The following is a 26,454-nucleotide window of genomic DNA, read 5'->3' on the forward strand; positions in this document are numbered from 1 at the left end:
GTGTCACAACAGAAATTGCAAAGTAGGTGAAGCTGAGCGAAGATGACTGCTCTAGTCATTTGGACCCAGGTCTCCATTGTCTGAACTCCCAGTTTATCACTGCCCCAATACAATATGCTGCACTGTACAATATTTATTATGTACCTGCTTCTCCTGGAACCCATGAAGCAGTCCTCAGACATCCCAGAATACTCTGTCATATGATTGCTTTCTGGCACTACTGTTTCACAAAGCCTGAACTAAACAATGTCTCTGGCATATACAGTGGTTCTTCAACAGAGCAAGCATTTCCCGCTGCACACATTGACACATGTGATAATAAATAACACAAGCCTGTGAAAGCAGACAGAGAGTCAAGTGTAGCCAGCCGGCAGGGGCCACAGCAGAGGAATGCAAGAGTTGTTAAAAGCACAGCTGCTTTAACCAACTAAGCACAAATAAATGGGTTGGTGAGAGTTATACGGTAGTTATCTTCTGCAAGATGCAACATTGTCCACACTTCTCAAAACTGCACATTGCCTTCTGTTTAAAGAAGACCCCCATTAGCTATGCTTCTTGTTTGGATTAAATTGGCACTGCTCTGTCCAGCTATAGCTGTGAGGCACAGAGTTAATCACACACTATTTATAGGTTGTGTGTGTGTGTGTGTGTGTGTGTGTGTAGCAGTGTACTTAAAAAAAGAAGAAGTGTACCTGTTTCTCCCTTGACTGTCTCCTGAGACTAGTGTGGTAGACTGATTTGGCCAGGAAAGATCAGTATTCACACCTTCACACACTCCCTGAAACAAGCCTGGATCAAGCTGCTCACATTCACCCTGCTGTCATTAGGTCTAATCTACTTTGTAGAGTTGTTGTGAGGATAAACCTGAGGTGAGTGAGTGAGAAAGGGCCATGCGTGAACAAAGCAATGAATAAAATGAATTCGCTGGATTCCCAACCAATATCAAGAGGCATTTTTTTATTTTATTTTTTTAAATCAGCTTATCTAGAGACATTTGTCTTGGCAGTTATTTATTTATCTACCCACCAGGACAGAGTCGTTTAAAACTATCCTGAAACAGGCTGTGCAAAACAACTAAAAAAAGAGCTACCTTTATCCACTTCAATCTGGATAGAGAGCTATACACATGACTTTCGAGATATATATGTGAGAATGACTTCTTTTTTAAAAAGGAAAAAAAAATGACAGCGAGATGTGTGTGAGGTCTGGATGACTTGATGCAGCCCCAGATGTTTACAAGACTCTCTCAGGGATGCAACTTGAGACCGTTTAAAGCAGGGCGAGGGGGAGAAAGAAAGGACTGACAGGACGCCACCAAGCCACACATAGAATTTGACAACACAAAACACACACACACACACACACAAAACCCGTGTGTGTCACGGTATAAACTCCATAGGGTACCAGCTTTTCCAGCTAATGAAATTTAGGGGGGAATTGAGAAGAGAACCCTCTGGCCATATAAAAGAGATCTTGCTCGTTTTATCTGCCAGTTGCCCTCCCCTCCCTTTGAAGAGATCGCCCCTCAATTTAAAAGCACTGTCAAAAGAGAGCATTTGCTTCGTGTCAGGATACCGCCAGAGCTCCCTCCGCCCCAGCCCCTTCCTTCACTTCGCCGAGCCTTTTGATGTGCCGGGTCTGAGTGTGAGCACACCGGTTTTATTAATTCATTTTTGACACTTTCTAAGTCGTGCTCGGAACTTTCCTGGCTCTTGCCATATTTCCCGACGACCTCACACTTTTCTGCCCCGGCTGAGGCGCAGCAAAGGGCCGGCTGGTTATTCCAGTGACGAGGGAGAGACAGCGCTGACCTGAAGGGATGCTGAGAGAGGCGGGGGGGGGGGGAAGAGAGAAAGCTTCACGATGAAAGCTTCTCTCTTTCTTCTCCACAGTGATTCCAACCTCTGAGAGAGATGGAAAGGACGGTAATAGTAACGCACTAAGCCATTTCAACAGTGCCTGGGAAGTGGTTTGTGAAGAGAACTTCGCTCACACACATAAAACCAGGGCGCAATTCCGCAATTCCTCTCGCGCGCTCGGTTCCAAACCCCGCAGAAGGGCGAGGGCGCCTCTGAGCGCGCTCAGAGCGCCAACTTTCCTTGCGCGACGCCACCCTCCCCGCCCCACCATCCCCGCGTTACGAGGGAAAGGCGAAGAGGAGGAAAAAAAGAAAAGAGAGGGAGACTTACTATAAGGGCAGTTCTCCCTCTTGGTGCCGCTGACGTTGCCGTTCTTCTCAATCCGGAGGAAGAACTTGTTGTAAGAGTAGAGCTTCCTCCAGCGCACGTCTCCTCGGAGGTGGTTGTAGCTCCGCACGTGTCTCCCCGCGCTGGCGGGCGAGGAGGAGGAAGAGGAGGAGGAGGAGGATGGCGACGACGACGACGAAGAGGAGTTGGTGGCCTTGAGGAGCAGCATGCCTTGGCCGTGCTCATGGCAGGGGGCAGCCAGGGACGACGACATCCAGAGCAGCAGCAGGAAGACGAAGCTGCGGCGGCGGCGGGAGGAGGAGGAGGAAGAAGAGGAGGAGGAGGAAGGCAGGTGGGCGAAGGCTGAGGCACCCTGTATCAGTCTCCATTTGCACATTGTACTGAAGCTCTGGGCGCGGGGAGATGCCTCATGAAAAGAAACATACTGGAAGGGGGAACCCCGGGGAGAGGCGAGGGGACAGCTGATGGGGAGCCCTCCTGCTCACAGACCTCGGCGCGCTGATCTGGCCTGGAGGGAGGGCGCCGACTTCCATGCCTCAGGGGGCCAAGCGCTCCGCAGGAAACGGTGCCTTCGCTCCACTTTGGGTTCGCCCACTTCCACTCGCTCTCCTTGGTTCGGTTTCCTTCGCCCTCCTTTTATTAATCCTTCGAGTCCTTTCCAAAGACGCACAAGCGCGCGCACACGCACACACACACACAAAGTTGCCTTACAGTTTTCTGGGCGAGCTCAGGCGGTGGTTTGGCTTGCAGATTTTCTTGGCGCTTTCTTTCTCTTCCCTCAGGACTTTCAACCCCCCATCACCAAACTCCTGGGGGTCGGTTTGCCGCTTTGCTGCTGCTGCTGCTGCTGCTGCTGCGAGCGCGCGAGGCTATTTCGCCTTGTGCACCATCTCTCGCAGAGAGGCGAGGAGGGAAAGTCTGCAAAGAGAGAGAGAGAGATGACAGGGCGGGTAAGCGACGACACTTGCAGCGGAGGTGGTGGTGGACAAGGGGGAAAAAATCCGGGAGAAAGCAAAAACGAAACGGGAGGGGGGTCAGCGCCCCCCCACCCTGAACAACTTCTGCACCTTTCTCTCACCGAAGCCCAGAAACGCAGTCCTTCTCAGAAGCAGAAAACAGGGGCTTGCACCCCCCTCTCTTGAATCTTCCAGAAATAGATAGATATCTGTATCTCAAATATATACTGTATATATATATATATTCTGAAAAAAGGAAAAAGAAAAAAGATTGCAAAACAAGTCCTTTCCCCCTCTCTCTCCGTAGGGTTGCCAACAGGTTGGAAGCTGTATCCTAAATGCTGGAGATTAGGAAGGAGAGAGGTGGGCCGTGCCTCTGGTGGTCAAGTTTTATTTGCAGGGGGTCAAGCAGCGGTGCTGGGACATCTGAAACCCTTTTGCAAGTTGCAATGAGCAAGCGCCTACTGGGAGCGGGAGAGAGAGAGAGAGACTCCAACAGAATCTGCCCTTTTCCCTTTTCCCTTTTCCTTTCTTTTTTCTTTTTTGCTTCTTCTCCTATAGCAGCAGCAGCAGCAGCAGCAGCAAGCAGCAGCCTTCAGCTAATTGCTCCTCAAGCAGTCTTTCTGGCCACCAGCATGGCTTGAGAGACTCATGCTTTACTAATTTTCCTGTCTTCCCCTCTCAGCCAATCCCCTCTAGGGAGCCCTCCTCCTTCTCCCCCTCTTTTTAAAACTTGTTTTCTAGAGAAGGATTTTTATTTTATTTTTTTGGCAGTGTGTAGTTGAGAGCCACCTGGTGCTTGTTGCTTTGCTGACGGACTCTCTCTCCCTCCTCCCGCCCCAAGCACCCCTTCTATAAAGAAAGGAGGCCGTGTGGGTAAGATCTGGAAGAAAGGATATAAGTGCAGACAAATTCTAAGAAAGCAGTTTATAAGCTGGTCAGAGGGAAATACAGATATCCATAATTAGCTCCCTTTGCTTCCCCTCCTGCTAACTTCCCTGGAGGTCTCCAGCGCGCTCTCGCACTCTCTTTTCCTTTCTTTCTTTCTTTCTCTCTTACTCCCTCTCCCATTTATTTTAACGAATCAATGATTTCTGGCTTCCGTTGCTGAAACAAAAAAAGGGGGGACTACACTTTTAAAGCTTACTCTTCCTTTTGAGCGTCTCGAGATTTATCACTCCCCAACTCACCGTGAAATAAGCCCCCCTTAAATGAGCCAATTTCTAATTGCTAACATGACTCAACTTACCAAATCACGCCTTGGACTTCAAAAGAAAATAAGAGGGGGAAATGGGGGGGGGACGACTTTTATTGGCATTGCAAAGGTTTGCTCATAAAATCTGTCTTTTTTTTTATTATTAATGCAATTTCCTTTACCAGAAAGAAGCACATTTTCCATTTTGAAAACTTTTTTTTTTTTGTAACCATCTATTGTTTATGAAGGGCAAGTAGTGATTTATTTCCCACAGAAGGTGCTGTTATTATCCACCCCTCCCAGGGAATTTGTCATGTTCCACAAGGGCTATCATGACAGATATACTAGGCTTTTCCTGTGATGAACTCTGTTGTTGCCAACACTTAACAGGCTTCCAGTGGGATGTGCCAAATTTGTATACCTTCCTCGATGTTAAGGAATCAGAGACTGCCTCTCTCTCTCTCTCTCTCTCTCTCTCTCTCTCTCTCTTTCCTAAGGACCTGTGAGATTACTCTGCTGTTAGAGAGTTACATGCCATGACAGTGTTGTACTGGCATACACCAGCATAAAGTAATTATTGCAACATTAGCCTCCCAAATTAAAAGACAGAAAGAAGGAAATTCTCTCATATGTAAACATACGGATTACTTGGAAGAAAGCATGATCTGAATAAAATGCTGATCCATGGAATGCAATGGAAAAATAGCCAGGGCATTTATATTATATGCATTTGGAATCAATTTTTCCTTGACTAGCAGAACATATGTACAGAACAAATAGTTCTCAGATTGGATTGATTCATTAGCTTGGACTTTCGGGTGTATTGGGAATGCTGCAGCAGAAAATTAGGAATTATTTTCTTTAATTATGATGTGCACTTTGTTACCAAAGACTCATTTCTGAAATTTATGGGCTATGATTCTGGGGGAAACATTTAAACAGCCTTCAAAACGGAAAAGAAAAAGAAAAGTCTAGTTCTGGAATTCATGTGTTTTATTACGTTGTTTGTGCCATTCTGAAATAGCTGTTCTAAGTGTTTGATCCACAAGCTAAACGCTTTGGAAAGTTGTGGGGTTGCATTTGATTTAGGGAATGGTTGAGGTCTTTATTTACAGAGAAAAGGGGGGAAGCTATTGGGAACATTCAGAAGCATAGCCATGTCTGTCTGTAAAAACAACAAAGAATTGTGCGGCACCTTTTCAATTTTATTATGGCATAAGTTTTCATGGACTACTACATCAGTTGCATAGTCCTCAATTGGCAAGTTTATATAATACAGGAGGGGGAATGTGTACACTGGGAAAGTACATAGAGGCCCCAGAAATTATGGATATCTACTATCATCCAACTCACTCAGTGATATAACTAGCTGCTTAATAGGGTTATGAATGAAACGTCTGATGAACAGGCCAATGGCCCATCTAGTTCTCACAGTGGCCAGTGCCGGATTTACGAATAAGCCAAACAAGCTATAGCTTAGGGCCCCACTCTCTTGGGGGCCCTCAAAAAATTTAAAGGAAAAAAACCCTGGATGTACATTTCCAAAATATAAGATAAAAAACAAATAAAATAAAGCTTATATACAGCAACAGTTTTTTTGTGTTGTGTAGGCTCCTAAGATGTAAGTAATGGGCCCCGCCTGCTAGCCTGCTCCCTAAAATATCACTGGTTTGCTCATTTCTGTGTATTGGGTGCCTACATTCTGCACGGACTGGTTGCATGGCATCGTGCAAATGGCTTCAGATACCTATTAGGTCCATAAATTACCATATAGCATATATGCAACACACACACAAAAAAAAACAGCGACAATTTGTTGTTGACAAAGGACAGCTGGACATATAAGGGCCCCATTACCTGTAGTAGCTTAGGGCCTCACCAAACCTAAATCCAGTCCTGACAGCGGCTGTGATACATTGTACCCTTGTAGAGGTAAATTTCAGCCCAATGGATAGGTCGACCCCCTTTATAAAGATACTTTTGCCCTAATCTAGAAAGAGAGCCACCCAAGGGATGCATGCTTTGGTTTATGTGCATATACATGGTGGCATTTATCTATGCCCATCAAACTGCTTGAATGTGATCTTTGATATGGCCAGTTACATAAGACAAGTCTTGTTGGATCAGACCAATGGGCCCATCTAGTCCAGTATTTTGTTCTTACAGTGGCCAACCAGATGTCTATGGGAAGCCCACAAGAAGGTGCATTCCCCAGTTGTGATTTCAGCAAATGGTTTTCAGAGGCATGCTGCCTCTGACTGTGGTGGTAGAACACACACATCAGAGTTAGTAGCTGCTGATAGATTCATCCCTCATGATTTTGTCTAATCCAGGCTTCCTCAACCTCAGCCCTCCAGATGTTTTTGGCCTACAACTCCCATGATCCCTAGCTAGCAGGACCAGTGGTCAGGGATGATGGGAACTGTAGTCTCAAAACATCTGTTGGGCCGAGGTTGGATTCAGGCAACAAGAGATGGTGTGTGTGACTAGTTGCACATCAGTAGAGCTGGTCAGTGGCCTTTATCTAAACAAGATCTGTGATACAATAGTGATGAAAACTGCAAGCAGTGTTCCATTTTTCAGTAGTGCTAATTCGTTAACTATTACTTCAGTAATTTTGCAGGCAAATCCTATTTATCTTTTTTAAAAAACAACAACTATGAAGCCCCATTGAGTTCAGTGAGGCTTACTCTTAATAAGTGCACATGTAGGACTGCAGCCTTGTGGGTTTTTTTGAGGGAGGAGGGGAGTTACATTTTTAAGATATGTACAGTTTTCTTACATTTTTTAAAAAAGAAATAATAAAGACTTTATTATATGCAGCAGTTGGGGGTATTACTAGGTACTCTGGGACAGATGCCCATGGTGCATGTGTTTCGTTGTGTTACATTGCATAAAAATACCCTAATTTATCTGTATAGCTCCCCCTGGGAAATTAAGATGGGTGGCAGCGGCTGGGAACTCACACACCCACTTGGTTATTATGTTGCCTCAATGTGAGTCTCCCCTTCCACCTGGTCTAGAAGCTGCAGCTGGTGCAAAATGTTGTGATTGGACTATTGATGGGGTCAGACTACCACCAGCACAGCACACTGGTGCTTAAAAGCTTGTACTAGCTATCCAGGTTCAAAGTTCTTGTAGTAATGTACAAGGCCATTAGCAACTTGGGCCCAGGATAACGCGCAAGTACTCATTAGGGTATTTGGGTCTCTTCCTCCATGACATCTGCAGGTCCTGGACTGGTGTCTAGATGAAGGCAAATAAGCTGAGCTTGAATCCCAGCAAGATAAAGGCTCTGTGGGTGAGTAGATTTTGTGTGTGTCAGGCTTCAGCTGGTTAGACGACTGCAGCTGTTTCTGGACCAGGGCTGCTTGTCCACAGTGATTTAGGAACCGCTAACTTCAGAACTGGACTACTCCAATGCACTCTGCATGGGGCTTCCCTTTTGCTTGATGTTAGTGCAAAATTCTACAGCATAATTGCTTACAGGAGTGAGAGTCTGTAAGTGTGTTGCACCTGTGCTCAAACATCTGCTCTGGCTGCCAGTTCAATACCAGGTTGAGTTAAAAGTGTTACTACTGGTATATACACCCCTAACTGGCTTGGGACCAGTTTACTTAAGGGATTGTCTTACCTTATATGTGCTGTCTCAATCAGTCTACAGAACTTGACTTCTACAAGTGTGATGCAATGTCCATTCTGCAGTCATGGCCTTAGTCTAGCAGCACTTGCAGTTTGGGCAGGTGCCATCTTTGTGTTCTTCTAAATGTCTGTTGAAAACATTTCTGGTTGGGTGAGTATTTGGACACATGGTTAGTTACCTGTTTAATTGTTTTTAGATGTTTTTAACAATTATATATATTAATTTTAATTGCATTTCCCCCAGATATGTTTCCTGCCCTGGGGTGCTTTTTTTGGGGGGGGGATAGTGGGTATATATTTGATAAGGAATACCTGATCACTTGTAGATCACAGAGAACTTTTGGGGGCTTTCTGTTGGTTTGGATGCATGGCTCATAACTCCTAGAATCTGTGCTTTCAGTGTTGTGGGTCCAAGCCTGTGGAACCCACTTCCAGCTGAGATTAGACAGGCACCCTCCATGTTGAACTTCCAGTGCATGACATATTGTTTCTTCTTCTAGCAGGCATTTTCAGGTAGTGGTTCAGGATTCAGCTTTAAGATGATTCTTATTGTTCTATTCTGTATGGTTATTTTTGGTTCAGCTCTTAGAAATGCTAGTGGGCAAGTGGTATATAAATGCTTTAAATAAATGAAGCGGCAAATTAAAAAGTTTAAAAAAGAGCAAAGGAAAGAGTAGGAGATCCAGGACCATTTGCAAAAGACCTGGGTCAAAAGCCCCTTGGGCCACCCCCCACCCCAACAATGCTCCTGCTGTTAAGAGTTCTGCTTAGATCCTCTTTGCAGCTTTGGTTTGATTGCATGAACAAAATGTTTTATTTAAAAATAATCTTAGAAACTACCCTATTAAATCCAGCTACAGCAGGTGCAATATTTGGTGAAGAAACACTCATGGACTCCTTTTTTCTGTATACTGTGTGATGACAGGATGGGCACTTACAAAACAGAGGCCCAATGAAAAGCTGACATAGCTTTTTAGATTATATCTCACTCCTTTTTTCCTACTTTCTGTATAGCCTTTCTTTTATAGCACAGTGGAATCCCTAAGTACCCTACTACTTTGTATTGTTAGGCCCCCTCTTAGGTTAGCCTGAAAAAGCCTGAGAAAAGTTCCAGAGGAAAGATGCACTATTTAACGGAATTCAATCTGCCCCAATAGATCTGAATCACTAACATAAATGTATGAATGTAGATTATATCTCTGTAATGAGGCCTGAATCATTCTCAGTTACTTCAAAGGACTGAAATTCAACCTTCCTTTTTAGCAGCAACAATCAGACCTTAATGGGTTCCTTTATTAATTGTTCCCCCTGCTAGGTTTGAAAGGGAGCTATCTTCAGTACAGGTCCTAGGTTAGAAGAGGTACCTACTACCTCTAAAATTGTGTTTCATTCTCTCTCTCTCTCTCTCTCTCTCTCTCTCGACCTTTGCAAATTTGCAAATTATTCATCTTGATGTAGTCCTACAAACATTTGTGAACTCTGACACATCCGTGCTGCAACGGGCTCATAATACAATTCAGAAAACAGAAAAGAGGTGTCACAATTACACTTTATCAACTCAGTGTTTTGTTTTGCTTTTTCAGGGCAAAGAATAAACCCTGAGCTTTTCACATTGAAGCAATAGGCTACCCCAGCAGAGGATATATGCTCAATCCATTTTAAATGATTTTGTAACATGATGAAACTGTATTCCTATTGTCTACTTTGTTTTTCACTTGAAAGTATTACCTTTACCCAAAGTTTATAACAAAGCAGTAGCCAGCTCCTGCCCTGTTATTTTAGCTATCATACATAGGAAGCTGCCTTATACAACACACACACACACACACACACACACAGAGAGAGAGAGAGAGAGAGAGAGAGAGAGAGAGAGAGAGATGTATAAACTGAGTCATGTCACCAATTTTTGCATTACAGCAGGAATGAGAAAACTTTGGTCAGAGATTATGGGAGTTTTAATCCCACAACTTCTGCAGGGCCACAGGTTTCCCATCCCTGCATTAGAGAGATCATGTGGTTTCTCTTATGGAAACCATTACACATAAGGATTATCCTTTAAAGACTAAGGGTTGTATATGACCCTAAGGTCACACACCTATGTCATGGCATACCCATTAAAACCAACAGGCCAGATTCCACCAGCGGAGGTCCCTGCAAGGACTTCCAAAAGTGCAATGGGGCATTCCCTGCTTCTCCTCTCTCTGCAAAACCCCCTGTGCAAAATTGTCTTGGTGGAGTCAGGAGAGCCCCTGGAAAAGATTGCTTAGGGGTACACTTGGGTAATAAGGCACCCTGAGCGATGACAAAATTTGGTGCCCCCCCCACTAAATATTTATTATTTTCACAATAATTCATTTTGGTACACTTGCTTGTTTATGGATCTTCTCTGTATGTACCCGTATAAATATAGGTTTTACTATTGTGTCATGCACCCCCTTGGCTCACCATTCTGTGCGGGAGAACAGCCCACACCATGCTAAATCTGGCACTGTCGTTCCATCAGGGACGCACAAATGCTTGCACTGATGGAGTGATCTGCTTAGTGCTGTCATAGCATGGTAAAAAATGTGGTGCACTAGGAAGGAAGAAAAGTTAGCATATAGAAAACCGCAGTACAAAGGGAGGGCAGGTGGTTGTTCTTTAACCAACCACAGCCCCAAGATCAGGTACAGCTGGCCTTTATAGGCAGGGGGCAAACCGGAGTGAAGTCTGCTCCATTTCAGTCCTCTCCCAGGCCACACCCACCCAGTCTGCCTGGATTGGTTGGTTTGGAATTCTGTATTGTGGGGAAACCCAAAATTCCAAGCGGCCAGCCAGGAGAATTTGCAGTTGCTGGCTGACCAGCATGGTATTGCTCTCCTGGGCCCGGGGCTTGTCACAAAGGGCTGTAACCGCCACCTACCCTAGGACTGTGTAAGTGGTCAAATCCCTCCCAATGGAATTAAATTAGACTACCTTAACTCTATTATTTAAATGAGTTGCTATGAATATTACTAAGTTGAATATAACCCATATTTACAGAGCGAATGGAAAGTCTTTTCATTTTCATATCATTGTCTAAGGTTGAATTGAATGAAGTCCAGTTGCCTAGACTATGTGACAAGTTGGACAGAATTCAGTGCCCAAACTTACGAAATTTCATGGACTAAACACAGCAAAGAATGAGCTAAAACAGGCATAGGCAAACTCCAGCCCTCCAGATGTTTGGGACTACAATTCCCACCATCCCTAGCTAACAGGACCAGAGGTCAGGGATGATGGGAATTGTAGTCCCAAACATCTGGAGGGCCGGAATTTGCCTATGCCTGAGCTAAAATATTTCCCCCCTCCATGTGAAACACAGGGGCAGTGTTTATATCAGTTCTCTTAATTATCTTGGAAAGTAACACTTAAAGCACACATCAGATTTGGATATTCTCAGTGTGTGCATAGCTACCATACTTTTTTAGATAATGATGCTAAGAGCTGCTTTCCCCTCTTGGGAATGAGGAAAGAAAGTAGAAAGCAAATGTCATCACACAATAGTTTTGCCGAACCACCCCCTCCAATTTTCTGATTTGTCTGGTTTTCTTAGAGATGTATTAGCCAGCAGCATATTTGGCTTTTGTGCCTTAGGTACAAGGCATATCCTTCATATGTTTTGCTGATTCATATCTAGGAGAAGGTTATCTATGAGAAGGAATCAATCAGGAATGTTTGCGAAAAAGTAATGTCTTCACCCAGGGGTGGACTTGAGTATTTCAAATATCAGTGGTGCCCTGTGGGAAGCCAAAATTTGGTGCCCTCTCACCTTCCATTCTGCATGCGCACTACGACATAGTTGTGATAGCCTACGGTGCCCCTCCCCCCAACTTGGCGCCCAGAGCGGGGAAGCCAATCACGCTGCCTGAAATCCACCTCTGTGGGCACCATAGGTAGCCATCTAATTCTGATTTGATTAAAATAAACCAAAGGTAGAAAAAAAATTGCTAATCTAGAACAGACACATAACAAACTGAAAGATGCTAGACCCATTCATAGTTTTGGGAAACAATGTTATTCAGTAGCCATACTTCAGTTTATGAGTTTTTAATAACTTAATTTGTTCTTCACAGTGTGTCTCAATGTAATCTCTGATTCTGAGTTAAGAGTCGTTTTAACTTCCTTTGAACCTTTAAATCTCAATGTTAAATCTTACCCACAGTTCATGTTGACTGTGCACCAGATCACTGTTACCCAACGATAGCGCATAATCAACCCAGTAGCATTTGATTTCATTATTTGAAACTTATATGAAGAGTGATGTCGACAGGATAGTTGACATGTGGTCGTGTTTCATATTTGACAGCTGTCAGCTGGTTATATTTTATATTTGATGCCTTCAAAAGCCAAAAATTTGGAGAATTTCAACATACAAATGTTGAAAATTGGACTAATATCGAATAACTGCAATAACTAATTTCATTTTTACTATGGAGGCCAGCTTTATATTTTGGGGTATTCCCTCAGAGCTATCCCAATGGATGAGAGAGATCAGGAGTTTGGGGGAGGGCTGTAAGTTTCAGTATCTGTTCTATATCATTCATAGAGGAAGATTAGACCATGCTACAATGAGGAAAGGGAAAGAGAGAAAAACAGGTATCTGTGCATAAGGCATTCAGTTTGATGTTCCTCAGTTCTGCACATGTATTGCAAGGTCATAGGTAGATTGGCAATTGCATTCAGCAGTATTGAGACCACACTGTTGCAGAATTGTGACCCATCTTGCTTCCTCAAGAAGCAAGCTCCTGAAAAAGCGACCTCTGGAAATTGGTAACAGGTACCTGGTTGCTGGTTGAGAAAAAAATGTTGAAATATGGTGCCTCATTTCCTATAAAGAACTGCTGGAGGGCAACTGGTCAGTCAGGTTCAGTCTTTGTTTTATGGACTCCCAAGCCAGCTTCAATTTGAAGGGGAGAGCTAAGGTGTATATAAAGGCCACTGCTCATTCCCAGCATTGCTATTGTCATTTATTTTATTTTATTTTTTGTATCTTTGTGAAGCATAATTACCTGCCATTGCTGTAGGCCACATGGCTTGGGATGGACGGTACTTTTACAAGTTTGCTCTGGTTAGAATAATCTAATTAAATTGTGGGAAATGTCAGATTAAATCAGAACCTCTAAATACTGAAATGAATCAGGATTTAGAGCTATTAGCAAATTGCTTAGGCTTTCACAAACATCAGAGTGCATGAGCAAAAGCTTAATGATATGGTATCTTCTTTCGAGCATTATTTCAAATTCATCCAGCATGTTAGTTAGATTTAGCAAGCTGTCTGAAGTTTAGTCATTCTATCTTACAACCCTTTGAGAAATTGGCCACACAGATCCAAATCACTGCAGCCTCATGCTAAGCTCCCCCTAAACACGCCACTAGGTTTGATGTGCACCTCATCCCACTGCAAACAATGGGATTTGCATTGCTTATGTTTCTATTTGCATGTGGAAAATGGCATCTTCTTCTGAAAAATTGCAGCATATTAGAAAAGCCCAGCGGGCGCTTTTCCAGAATCCACAGAGCAGCTAGCCACAGACTGTCCTAGCAAACCTACTTTGCCAACAGACAAGGCGTTTCTCCCATGTTTGTGAGCGTTGGAGCCACTTCTTACAAAAGTGGTCTCACTCTGGTCATTTCCCAGAAGCAAAGGGGTCGAACACATTACACCAAAACAGGTTGGGCTCCGGGAAAAAATAAAGAAAGGAAATATCTGTGTTTCCTTGTCTTTGCTAGAACACACACTGCCCCTCCCTGCTCTGCTCTTTACTATTTGCACGCCACCCTTCTATTATTGAGATCGTTTTTGTGAAAGATGATTCACCCAATGTATTACTTCAATGTCCTGTGTTTGACTGAGCTCCTGGTATGTCTCTAAGAAGCCAGCATCCCTTCCCACCCAATCTCTGCCTCAGAGACTCTGGGGCTTCAATAGGGTGGTCATGTGTCCTACAGTATTGAGGACATTCTTTGTGTTCTATAGATTCTCAGCGGGCATTCTTATATATAGGGGGGGGGATCCCTGCTTGAAGAGCTGTCTATTCCAAGTGCAATTTAAAGACAAAGAATCATAAGAAAGGATAGCAGGGGTCTTCAGTTGCACACCAGCAGTTAGTCCCTGGACGAAAGACTGAGCAGGCACACTCACCTGATCTTGGGAATATAGGAAGCGTTTACTTTTCTTTAAATTATAGTACTTAAAATTTGCATATATACATATAAATTAGTACTTGCAAATTTTATGCAAACCACAAATAATACATACTAAGCAGGCCATCATCTGTGTGCCGGCTAGAACTGAGCTCTAGGGTTGGACAATGTATCAAAATATTATCCAAAATACTAAGGCCGGGGAGGGTGGGGTACAAATAAAATTTTATTGTTATTGTTATTGTTATTGTTTGAAGTCCACATCATGATAATGGTTTCATCATATTTGACATGGCAAATATTTATTGCGAATCACAATGAGTGTGTGTGCTATGTAAAAAATTGTGATATGGGGAAAACAGTGAAGCCTGTCACCACTTTTCTCATGATTCTTGCTGCCTCTGTTCCTCTGTACTATAAAATAACAGTTGTAGCAATATGTTAAAGGTAAGTAAAAATGTATTGGTTTTAGACCCCTAAGTAGTAGCTGTTGCCAGGACATTACTCCATTCTTCTCTACACAGTTCAACACTTATTTCAGACATCATGATATATCGGCGCGTCACAATGTTTAGCTGGTGATATAATGTTTTAAATCTTTTTCTTTGCATGGCAGCGCCACCCCCAGACCCAAATTTCTTATCACAAACTGATGTCAAACCTCCCTTCCATTTTGAAAACAACTGTCTCCATGGCAGGGGGGCAATTGTTTGTGATAAGGGCCACACCAAATGTCAAGACCTCTTGGGCTCACAGAATTAGTTTGACAGCTCTTTGGAGCTGTGCCAGCATCAGGCGGCACTGTGCTGTGAGAGGCAGGGCCTTCCTGATCACAGGGGAAACCAGGGCCCTCCTGACCTCTGTAGGCTTGTTATGCAGAACACCTTCACATTCAGCCTGCCAAGATATCCTGGCCAGAACGAATATCTTCTCCACCTTTATTTATGTTCCCTTTATTGTTCTTCCTTTGACTGGGCAGGTATTGGCCTCAGTGCCTTGTTCAAAGACGACTGGGAAATAAGGCTGGCAGTAAGATTGTGCACATGTTTTGACTGTGCGCACCGAATGCACATAGGGCATTGGTGGGAGAGTGGAGTCATGCCTGCCTGCTCCTGTTGCATGGTCAGCACAACTTCCGAAAGGGTCTACACTCATGTCAAAGCTGTAGGATCTTTCCAGAGTTATTCTAGAGATACAAGGGGTGGGCCAGGACAGGGGAACAATTCAGTTTTCACAATTATGACATGTACACAGTCCTGTTTTTATTACAGCGATGCCCCTGTGCAGGTTTTGTAATGTAAACAGCACATTCAGTGTTACCTCGGGTTAAGTACTTAATTCGTTCCGGAGATCCGTTCTTAACCTGAAACTGTTCTTAACCTGAAGCACCACTTTAGCTAATGGGGCCTCCTGCTGCCGCCGCGCCACCAGAGCACGATTTCTGTTCTCATCCTGAAGCAAAGTTCTTAACCCGAGGTACTATTTCTGGGTTAGCGGAGTCTGTAACCTGAAGCATATGTAACCTGAAGCGTATGTAACCCGAGGTACCACTGTGTGTGTGTGTGTGTGTGTGTGTGTGTGTGTGTGTGTATATATATATATATATATATATATATATATATATATATATATAACAAAGTGTATTGATACTTTAAAAAATATGCTGCAGAGATTATATCCAATTTAATCATTGTGTGCATGTGACAACTGTAGCAATTTGTTAATTCTGTAATTCATGAAAATTCTTTAGCATTTTAGTGCAAATTTCTACTAATAAGTTTTGACAAATGTATGCATTTTTGCAAGCATTTCCCACCCCCCAATGTAATGCATTTTGTTATGTTATTTTGACTAATAGGTGCATTTTTGTAAATGTTGGTTGGATAACTCCATTACAAAATTCAGGTAAGTCTGTATTTCAATGAATGGCTGTGTTTCAGTTCTCGTGCTGTTTTGAAAAGTGCAGATTTGATAGATTTGCCTTTAAATACAAACAGAATCAACCGGCCCCCCCCCAAATCCTAGATAGGACACATTCTGTTGCCCTCCCTCCCCGAACTTGAAATGCATCAGGCTGCAGCAAACAACACTGGAACGAATCCACAATTTTACTTTCATGAATCTTAATTTCATGAATCCAAAATCCTACTTTCCAAACATTTTGGATCTATCTGGATCAGTAAACGAAGCTTTTCTGTGCATCCACACAATCATTTCAATCAAGCAACCTGATTCTTTTGACATTTCATATTGCCAGACTAAAGGGAAATGTGTGACATTTTGTGCTACCAATAAGCCCACGGAAATCCATCCATTTCATTGTGGCTAAAGGGCTCACCACAACTATCTCCTAGCCAGAGCCCAGCCCAAACCCCATCCGCTATGCTCAGGATAATTTTAGAGCTGGAGAAGGAAACCAGACAGTTTTGGGCCACAAATCCGTATCTTCTTTAAGTGGCTTAAACTCTTCTTTCATTTGAGGTTAGTAAAAAAAATGAATTTGTGGGATTTTGTGGTTGAGGCATTTGTCTTTATATGAAAACTTGAGGCTGATTTAGCTGCACGTTAGCAGTGATGGGTAAATGAACCCTCCGTGTTCTAAGGCAGCATACTTCTGAATACTACAACGAGGGAGGGATATTGTGCCTGTGTCGTCTTTAGCAGCCAGCCCTACCATTGGGTAGAATGAGGAAGCCACATCAAGCAGCTGGTTTTGAGTGCCATGAAAGTGAAGCAAGCTGTTGATGTGTTATTGTTGTATTCTTACTGCCAGGAAAAGGAAGGTGTGCTTTGGGGGTTTTCTGCCGTAGGTGCTTATAAACCTTGATCGGCCTTGGACATTATGGACCGTGACTTGAGTGGGGAGAGTTTGATACTCTGACTCAGGCAGCAAAATGCCAGATCAATGTGCCTCACCCAGTGGTGGAACAAGCCGATTGGGTGCCTGGGGCTGCTTGCATGCCTGTGCCCTGGGGCAGGATGCTCCACAGGGCCTCTAAGGAGTCTGCCTGCCTCCTCCCACTCAGCCACCCTACAGCTGAGGGGGAGGCATAAGGCAAACTGTTTGGGGCAGTGTGGAGCCTGCGGGCACCCAGGAAAGATGCGTGGCTCGGGCGCGCTGCAGACCCCACGGTGAGTGCCACCTGGCATTTTGTCACCCACCCCCTCAGAGGTGACACCCGAGGGGGGGGCTGTCCCAACCAAAGACACCCTTCGTCCACCCCTGGCCTCATCATCATCACCATCTCTGCATTTTTGCTGCTGCTTCAATAGCACCAACACAGGCAAAATATGGGCTCTCACTCCACAATGCCTCACTCTGAGGAAGGACCCTATGTCCAGACAGCCCTTCCTTGGACTGAATCATTGCGGTGACCAGGGCGAAATGGCCTCAGACGGCCCCATAAGAGCAGCACCAGTCAGATTGTTGCAACAGCAAATACTGACTAAGATTGTCATAGTGAGAAGAAGAAGAAGAAGAAGAAGAAGAAGAAGAGGAGGAGGAGGAGGAGGAGTTTGGATATGATATTCCGCTTTATCACTACCCAAAGGAGTCTCAAAGCGGCTAACATCCTCCTTTCCCTTCCTCCCCCACAACAAACACTCTGTGAGGTGAGTGGGGCTGAGAGACTTCAAAGAAGTGTGACTAACCCAAGCAGCTGCAAAGAAGTGTGACTAACCCAAGCAGCTGCATGTGGAGGAGCGGAGACGTGAACCTGGTTCACCAGATTAGGAGTCTACTGCTCTTAACCACTACACCACACTGGCTCTCAGTGTGAGCAGTGTGGGAGCTCCCTGGGGCCATCTTGCCCCACAATACCTCAATCTAAAAATCACCCCTCCTAAAATCAAGGCATTGGGGTGGCAGGGAAGTGGAGATGAGCCATGGGTGTAGGCTATGGGGGCACCACTCTTCCACCCCACCCAGTCCACCACCTGAGACAAATGTCTTAGGCTGCCTCAGGTTGCTTAATGGGACGGCCACTCTGATCATTGAGGAAAAAATTCTTGACTAGATGGCAGAGCAGTATTTTCCTTATAAGTAATAGGTGGTAGGATTGCAGCCTCTGTAATTTTGCTACTTTTCCTGCAATAGGAAAACACTTGTCATCGGTTTCACTGGCAGTGACAGCAAATTGATGCATCCACAAATGGCAAAGTTATTAGCTCAGTCTTCCTGCTCCATCGGCCTTATAGTAACATAGCTTCCAGCTAAGAAAAGAAGGAAACACCTTTTGTTTATTCTATGGCACGTGAAAAAGACTTCTTCCTTTACAGCTCCAGTGGAAATACTGATTGCTTCATAAACTACATTTTGGGTTATTAGAGTTGCAAAAAAATGTCAGAGGTTGCCCGGACGAAGAGTGAAATTTCCCTGTAACAGGCATTCAGTTAGTCAGCACATATTTTTGCTTCCTTGCACTGGGAGGGAAAAAAATAAGAAACTTTAGAGTAAAAGTGGTATTGTGGTGCCACGTTCTTTCTGAAGGGATTGGGTTTCCGACAGTTGATTTTAATTATAAAAAGAAAGAAGAGATGCCTCAACGCATTGTATGTTTTGGAGTCCAAAGCCTAAAAGCTTAATATAACATATTACTTTTGGAAGATGTAATTTTCTCCCACAAAGAACACACAAAAAAGCAAGGCCAAAAACATGTCTTAAGTGCTCATGGCCTGTTAGGCAAAACAGACAGAACCAAGTGCAAAAAGCCCAGGACTTTGAAACACTAACCAGCTGGAATTTTACTGGTTTGAGCAGTAAACCTGCATTGTGCTGGTTTGCTAGTATTCAGGAGTGAAAACTCACACAATCCAGGTTTTATCAGGATGTAGGGCACCATATTCTTCCATGCCCTACCACGTTCTTCCATGCTTTGCCCATAATCCACCAAGTTTCCCCCTCTCTCTGCCTCCTAGCTCCACCTAGAGGTCCAGTATCTTTTAAAACTTAGAACTGGCAAGCTGGCTTCTACTAGTGAAACTTGGGTGAGTTGTGCTTTAGATGTATTTTGTACTGTGGCACAGTGCTTTGAAGTGTTGGATTGGGCCAGACAGTCACAGAAGTCCACAGTTTTCAGGCTTCGCTCATTGTAATTGCATTTTCAGGGCTTCTGGCATCTAATCAGCTTCATAAAAGAGATTTTTTAGCGTGGAGGTGCCCCTCTTCCCTCCAGGGTTGTATGCTTTAAATTTTTTAAAAAAGAGAAGGTTTGCTTTCCACTGCTTATAAAAACACACAGAGACACACACAGTTAAATGGCTTTTGGCAAAGGCACCTTCCTATCATGCTGTACACTGTGTCCACCATGTGTGCTTGCTGATCTGTTCCTCTGATACGGTGAAGGCTGATAAACTTCCCTCGGGACATCTATGCTTTGGGTTTCTTTTGGAGGGATGGGGGCGTTGGCTGGATGCTTTCCCAACACAGATCTGACTGCTGTGGTCCAAGCAAAAGCATCCTTCTGAACGAGGGACCCTTTGTCCTCCAGCATTGCCCACAGAACCACCACTGGTGATAAGTGGGATGGTGGGCATAACTGGCAGCATGGGCAACATTGGTGCGGGCTTCTCCTGTGGCATATGGGGCAGGGGTGGCCAACTCCCAAGAGACGGCGATCTACTCACAGAATTAAAAGCTGGCATTGATCTACCCCTGTTTTTGGGGGGTTCAGGTCAAAGTTGTTGTTGAGCTTTTTTTAGGGAGGAACTTGAGTTCAAGGTTAAGCTGTTGGCCATTTATAGGGTGAAAGGGGAACAGCCACAAATCATGCAACAATGGAGGGCACGGCTAAGAAGAAGGACCCAGCGATCTACCAAAACCTCCCAGAGATCTACCAGTAGATCACGATCAGCCTGTTGGACATCCCTGATATAGGGACTTAGGAAGCTGCGTTCTACTGAGTCAGACAGTTAGGTTGATCTGCCTGCATTGGCTGGCAGCGGTTCGCCATGACTTCAGGCAGGGGTCTATCCCAACCCTGCCAGGAGATGCTAGTGGACCTAAGACCTTCTGCTCTAACACTGAGCTACAGCCCTTCCCTGTGAGACCTGTCTCTATGTCAGGAACAGCTAGATCTGTTTGTCGTTTCCCTCGTTTGCTGAGCCTTTCAACTGTAGGTAGCAGCTTCACAGTGAAGCATTTTCAGGTCCTGAACAGACTCCGCCCACTCAGGCACCTGTTGGGCTGTGCCACTTAAGGATGAAAACAGGGGACTCTTCACCTTGTAAGAGTCTTCACCTTGCTTGGTTGCTGATGAAGGGACAATGGGAATAGTGGTAAAATTCTACTCTGGGCTCCACTGCTTATAAATTTGCAGTCACTTCCCTCCAAAGTGGACCTAAGTTCAGGATCTGGTCTACCATATTAAAAAGTGCCTAAGATGCATACAGAGCATTTTTATTTTATAATGAGAGTAAATTATGAGAAGTTAAATTGCACAGCCATGGGAGGCAGATGTTGATCATTAATATATTGGCATATTTTTTGTGCTGCACTCCCCTGTGTTCATTTCACATTGGTGTGGGCTCTTTAAAACAAAGCCGGGGGACACACACCCTAAACGCCTGCAATCCCTTATTTCTGTCTTTACAGCACTTTCGCTACATTGCAATACAACCTGAAGCTATTGAATGAAACCCTTTTCTTCTTTCCTATTTCTCTGCTCTCTTAAAGGATACATCAGATTCCAAGCTTTCTGACATATTAATTGCCAGTATGGTTTGTGTGTACAGATTTTTCACTGGGTAATTCACCGATTGTGAAAACATGTCCTGTTATGTATTCAAGGATGGCAAATAACTCCATAAATGCATCCATTACACCAAATGGCCGGTTTCATAAATGCTAACCCACCCAATCTGAACACTGCAGCATTTTGTAAAATGCTAGATGGCACTGCTAGTCAGGGATTTCTTTGAAACAGCTGGATTTCATAAAGCTAATTCTGCAAGCTACAAAAGGGCATGTAAGGCATTATTTCAGCCTGACAGCTAGTGCTACAATGCACTTGTGGAAATGTTTCTGCTATGGCATTAGCAAATTTGGAATCCAGGACTTAGCAGTGCTAAGCAGAATTTGTCCTTATCGATTCTATCCCTTTAGCAGCATAACCTGGTCCTGGTCTCTCTCACTTGGTGTAGCATTGTAGTGGCTGTGACTCTGATACCTGTTTTATAAATATTGGGATGCGGCCAATGCTAGTCCTACACAGAGTAGACCCATTTATGTTAATAGGCATGACTAACTTGGATTCATTAATATCAAAAGGTCTACTCTGAGTAGAATTTATTTGGCTACAACCCATTATGACTAAACTGAAAACCCCCCAAAAATAATTTCCCACAATGTTCAGGGGCAAATTGGGGTTCCTGAAACTAGGGGTCCATTATTTTTGTGGGGGTGGGAAGTATTTCAGTTGCAGGCAATAGGATAACGTACATGGCAACACAGGTAAGGGGTAGAGGATTAGCTCTTGGCACAATAATATCGCCAAGCACATTCTTTTCATGTGTGTGTGTTTTAATTTGATTCTACACAAATTAATGCTCTTCACTACTATGGGAACTGTCAAGCGTTGCCCCTTTGAACTGTGATTTGATAGCTGTGATTGTCATTTTGCAGGCGTTAAATAAATGATGTATTGTACTGAATTTGATGCTGAATACTGATTTCCTGTTCAGAGGTTGTTTGTCTGTAGCCAATGAACAAATAAACACAGCTTTCCAGAAATTATTTTTGTATATTGGTGTTTTGTGGACCTTTATTTTGAAGGCCTGGGCTTATTCTAATCGCAATAGATGCCTCTTGTTTCAGGACATGATCACTCAACATTGTCACTCATATGCAGTTAATTTAAGGCAATCTGAGAGCAACTTTGCATGCTCACTACTGCAAATCATTACTATTTGAAATCATAAGGATGTGCTCAGCTGTCCATCCAAAGCCATCTTTCATGAGTCTCAGACATTAACTCAACTAACGTCTGTTCTTTTAAATCCATGAAGTTATATCAATTTGGCTGCAATCAGCATATTTTGTGGATAATCATGAGCAAACAAATGTAATAATCTCAGACTGAATCGGTGTGACTCCATTAATTCATTTGTCTGTTGTCCTTTAATTCTGCATAATTTAGTTGCTGTAAACTGGAGAGGTGCTCATTAATCATAAATAATGTAGGTGTGGATTAGTTTCATAGAAGAGCAAGCTGAGTAAACAGAAATACTCAAAAGCATCCGCTCTATTATTAATTAGTGCAACAGAATAACTTATAATGGACACACAGCATCATAAAGTTCCAAAAGCTTAAGATCTGGGACAAATGAATCTAATATTTAAGCTCTCCTAATGTTGATAATGGCATTTTCCTAACAGAAGACAATCCTCTATGAAGGTACAATTAATAATGCACTGAAAATTTCTTTCACAGTTTCCCCCACCGTCAATTAAAGGGAAAAGTAATTGCATTTGAAAATTATCAAGTGTAGAGAGAAAATTTTGGTGAAGTTCTCATGAGTAGGGTGTTACGGTTTTTTTGCACTTCGACTTTTGAGATGGCTGAGAGATTTTGTGAGAGTCTTTTCTTCCATTCTCCAAGTTATCTCTCCGGTGGTCTGCTTTCTGCCATCTTCCTGAGTGCCCCCATTTCCTGAAAACCTTGTGATATCTTTGATTTGGCTTTATTCTAAGTGTGAGGTGGTAGGGAGGCTACCTACTAAGCACATGATACTTTCCTTTTCTTTTTCTTTTTCTGAAGTGAATGGGTTTTTTTATTTTGCTTTTAAAGAAATCAGCACCTAAAGTGTTATTGTTTTTAAGGTAATTTTTTTTGTTCTTTCATTTAGTTTAAAACAAACAAAAAAACTGTTATGTACTGAAGTTCTCACCCTGGGCCAGCAGGGGATACTGTAGATAGTTATGCAAATAGGGGATCGAAAGTGACGTTCGGTGATTGGATAGTTTTAGAAAATTGATACAGTTACGTTGTACTGGAGCTCTATATAAGCAGGCTGACTGAACCCTTCAGTTCAGTTCAGTTCTGGCCTGTGAATAAACAAGAGCTGTTTGAAGAATCACTATGTCGTCTGATATGTTCACCCACAACTTAACAAAAACCACACAAACAAACCAAACCAGTGAATCACCACTCTTGGGTACTTAGTAGCCCGTCTTCCCAGCATGTAGCAGCAGTTTTCAAACAGGTGAAAGTAGGGATGAAGTTCCACCCCTCTGTTATCACCTTTCTGCTCAGACTTTCGGTCTTTCAAATGCTCAGACTAGTACTAATGCCATGGGAGGTCATTGACAAAAGCTCCCCTTTCTCACCACTTAAGTTCCAGAACTCACAGGTAGCTGGGACCATTTTTAAAGTTCTGCTCCTTTATGCATACCCTGCAAGAACCTATTCCAGATCCTTTCAAGTCCCACTTTTCACCTTTATTTTCTTGTTTCCCTTTCCCTCTGGAACCCCCTTCTCCTCTATTCAGCACCAATATATGCTAGGGCTTTTTTCAGCTGCAACACATTGGAACTCAGTTCTGGCACACCTCTGGTGGGCACCATTGCCATAATAAGAGAACAAGAGAGGTGTTTGTGATGAGTTCCAGCTCCTCTTTTTTTTCTAGAAAAATAGCCCTGAATATATGCACTCTGTTCCCACCATCTCACCACTCCCATTTACTATATTTTTCAACCATCCCCATGATCATCTCTCTGTCCAATGGATGAGCCATCCGAAGGATATTCTGTAACTTCCTTCTAGAGCGACTGATCAGATTTCATTTGTTTGCACACACATAGTAAATTCAAAGACATGCCAGGTGTTAGCTGACACCTACAGTGCTCTCTCTCTCTCAAGGCAAAACTGCTTCATTATTTTTATTTTTAAAAGGACTAAGCAAATTAATGCAAGAGTGAGCATGATGTTTTTATACCCCTTTTAATATTCTCGTTGCAGAGTGATACTTGCTTGAGGTTGAAGTGTTTTTGATTAACTCCCTGCGCTAATGAAAGCCATGAGAACGGCCGCATGCAGGAGTTCGCTCTTTCTGGTGTTACTTATAAAACTGCAGAAGTTTTACAGTCTTGAACATGGCAGGCTCCCCTTCTCCCACACACACTCATTCCTCCTCTCAGCTTTCTCCAAGGCAGAGCTCTAGCTAATTATGGAAGTGTTTCAAACAATTTCATCCAAAAAGTATGAGGCAAGAGTTCGGCCATATTGTCTGAAGTGGGAAGGGAAGGAGGGGCAAGATGTTAGGACATGTCAACAGGTGGAGACTCTGTGCTCTTGAGTTACCATGCTAAATCACGATATGAAGTGAATCAGGCTACATTCACTCCACACGTTTAAAACACCACGATGACACTTTAAACAGTCATGGCTTCCATCAAAGAATTCTGGGAGCTGTGGTTTGTTAAGCTTTCTGAGTTGTTAGGAGACCCCATAGTTCCCTATTCTGGGAACTGTAGCTCTGGGAAGGGAATAGGATTCCCTTAACAACTCTCTGCACCCCATTTTATTTCTTGTTTTATTTATTCAACTTGTACACCACCCTATACCCAGAGGTCTCAACAAGACCACAACATACAAAATCAAACCAAAGGCAGTAGCCCATTAATCCCACCCAAAAAACAACAGCAGCTCCCAGAATTCTTTAGGGGAAGCCATGACTCTTGTGTTTTACATGTAGGGCATGAATGTGGCCTCCATTTGAGCAGCACTGCACACAAAGTCCCCTTCTCCTTGTGGGCGACAGAGGATGAGATGGTTGGATAGTGTTCTTGAATGAGTTTGACCAAACTGCGGGAGGCAGTGGAAGGCAGGAGGGCCTGGCATGCTCTGGTCCATGGGGTCACGAAGAGTCGGACATGACTAAACAACAACAACAACAACAAGCACACAAAGTGGTAGTAGGAGAACCATATTGGCTTAGGGTGCAATCCTTACCCTGTCCGTCTGTGGCAGGAGTTGAAGAAGTGGCACAGCCAGTACCGCAGGCAGAGCACTAATACTTGCGTCATCCATGATGGAAGTTGTAGGGGCACGCATAGCTAAGAGGTCTAAATTGAGCCCAATGCCATCCTGTTAGGGCAGCAGGATCTGTCCAGGATCCTGTGGATCTTACGTTGGTGCAGCCCAATCCTGCCCCCCAGATGCCCTGTTATGACGGTTTATTCTGCCTTTTGCCACAACTCTTCTTCAAGGAAAGTTTGCAGTAATGGGGGCTTTTTAGTTCAGAGAAAAGGCAATAAGAGGCGACATGGTAGAAATTTATGGAATTATGCATGGCATGGAGAAAAATGGATAGAGAAAATGGCAAAATAGGTCAATTTGTCCTTAAATGTGAACTGAAGTTAATTTCTCCACTATCCTGTCTGCACTACAGAGCAATGATCCCTTGTCTGAACAGTGCAGGCTTGACACTTCATAGACCCTCTTGCAATGATTCTCGTGTCCTGTAATAACTCATTGTTGCTTCTGCGGTTCCTTTGCCACAGGACGGCCAGCCATATAGCTAGCTACTCATTATTCATCAACTTTAGATGATATTCAGGTATTGTACTTGTGGTTACTAAATCTTGAAAGCTGGCCCTGGTCATGTGAGACAGGTGATTTTTATTTTTTTTTAAAGACACACCAATAATCTACATGGGAATTAAATATAAAAGAATATATGGACTCCAAAAAGAAGAAGGTGACCCCTAAATGAGTGTGAATCCCTCTTTAATTGTTGACATTAAGAAAGCAAACTAATAAAGACTACAAAGCCAATAAATTAGATAAAATTGGTGCCATCTTAAAAGAAATCCATCCTGGCTCATTGAAGTCTAACATCTGAAACAACTAAGCTATCTGTTTCTTTAGACTGCTGTACTACAAAAGAGCTAAATTACAGGGATCAGCTTTAGTCTCTCTGTACATTCAAGTTACGGTTTTTTGTTTTGTTTTGTTTTTGTCTGCAGGTAACCCCTTCATGTTCAAAGCAGGCATATTTACTTTGTGGGGGGGGGGGAAAGCTAAGTTAAATTTGTGTTTTTAACGCTGTAGCCCAAGTATAGTAAACAGATGCTCATTAACTTTTGACAGATACATTTGTGTCCTGCAGCTCTGTTGTCTGTTGCCTGGAGTTCAACTATATGCAAATTTGATTGCACATTACCCTGTTGAGTCCAGACAAAAAGGAACATTAGATAAAACACTTTTCCTGATAGTTGCATCAACAAAATCACTTTAACTCTCCCAACCTAAACCAGAGAAGACTGTTCAGATCAGTGATAGTCAACATA

General features: G+C 43.4%; 2 protein-coding genes across 3 annotated transcripts in view; both read right to left on the bottom strand.

Annotated features, from left to right (window-relative positions):
• FGF10 (fibroblast growth factor 10) overlaps window positions 1–4,184 on the bottom strand; it is an 89,527-nt gene extending 85,343 nt beyond the window's left edge. Inside the window, exons 1-2 of one of the 2 annotated variants that reach the window (XM_082242276.1) lie at window positions 3,275–4,184; window positions 2,190–3,125 (exon numbers count right to left, since the gene is read on the bottom strand). In XM_082242276.1, coding sequence (XP_082098402.1) covers window positions 2,190–2,583 — 394 coding nt within the window. In that variant the 5' untranslated portion in view covers window positions 2,584–3,125; window positions 3,275–4,184. Of the gene's footprint in view, window positions 1–2,189 lie in introns of both variants that reach the window. The other variant, XM_082242275.1, reaches the window with a different exon arrangement.
• Window positions 1–26,454, bottom strand: part of LOC309542913 (uncharacterized protein C5orf34 homolog) — a 427,157-nt gene that overhangs the window by 384,063 nt on the left and 16,640 nt on the right. The window lies entirely within an intron of this gene.

The sequence above is a fragment of the Podarcis vaucheri genome, assembly GCF_965113315.1.
Source record: "Podarcis vaucheri genome assembly, chromosome: 11".
In the NCBI taxonomy this organism is placed as follows: Eukaryota; Metazoa; Chordata; class Lepidosauria; order Squamata; family Lacertidae; genus Podarcis; species Podarcis vaucheri.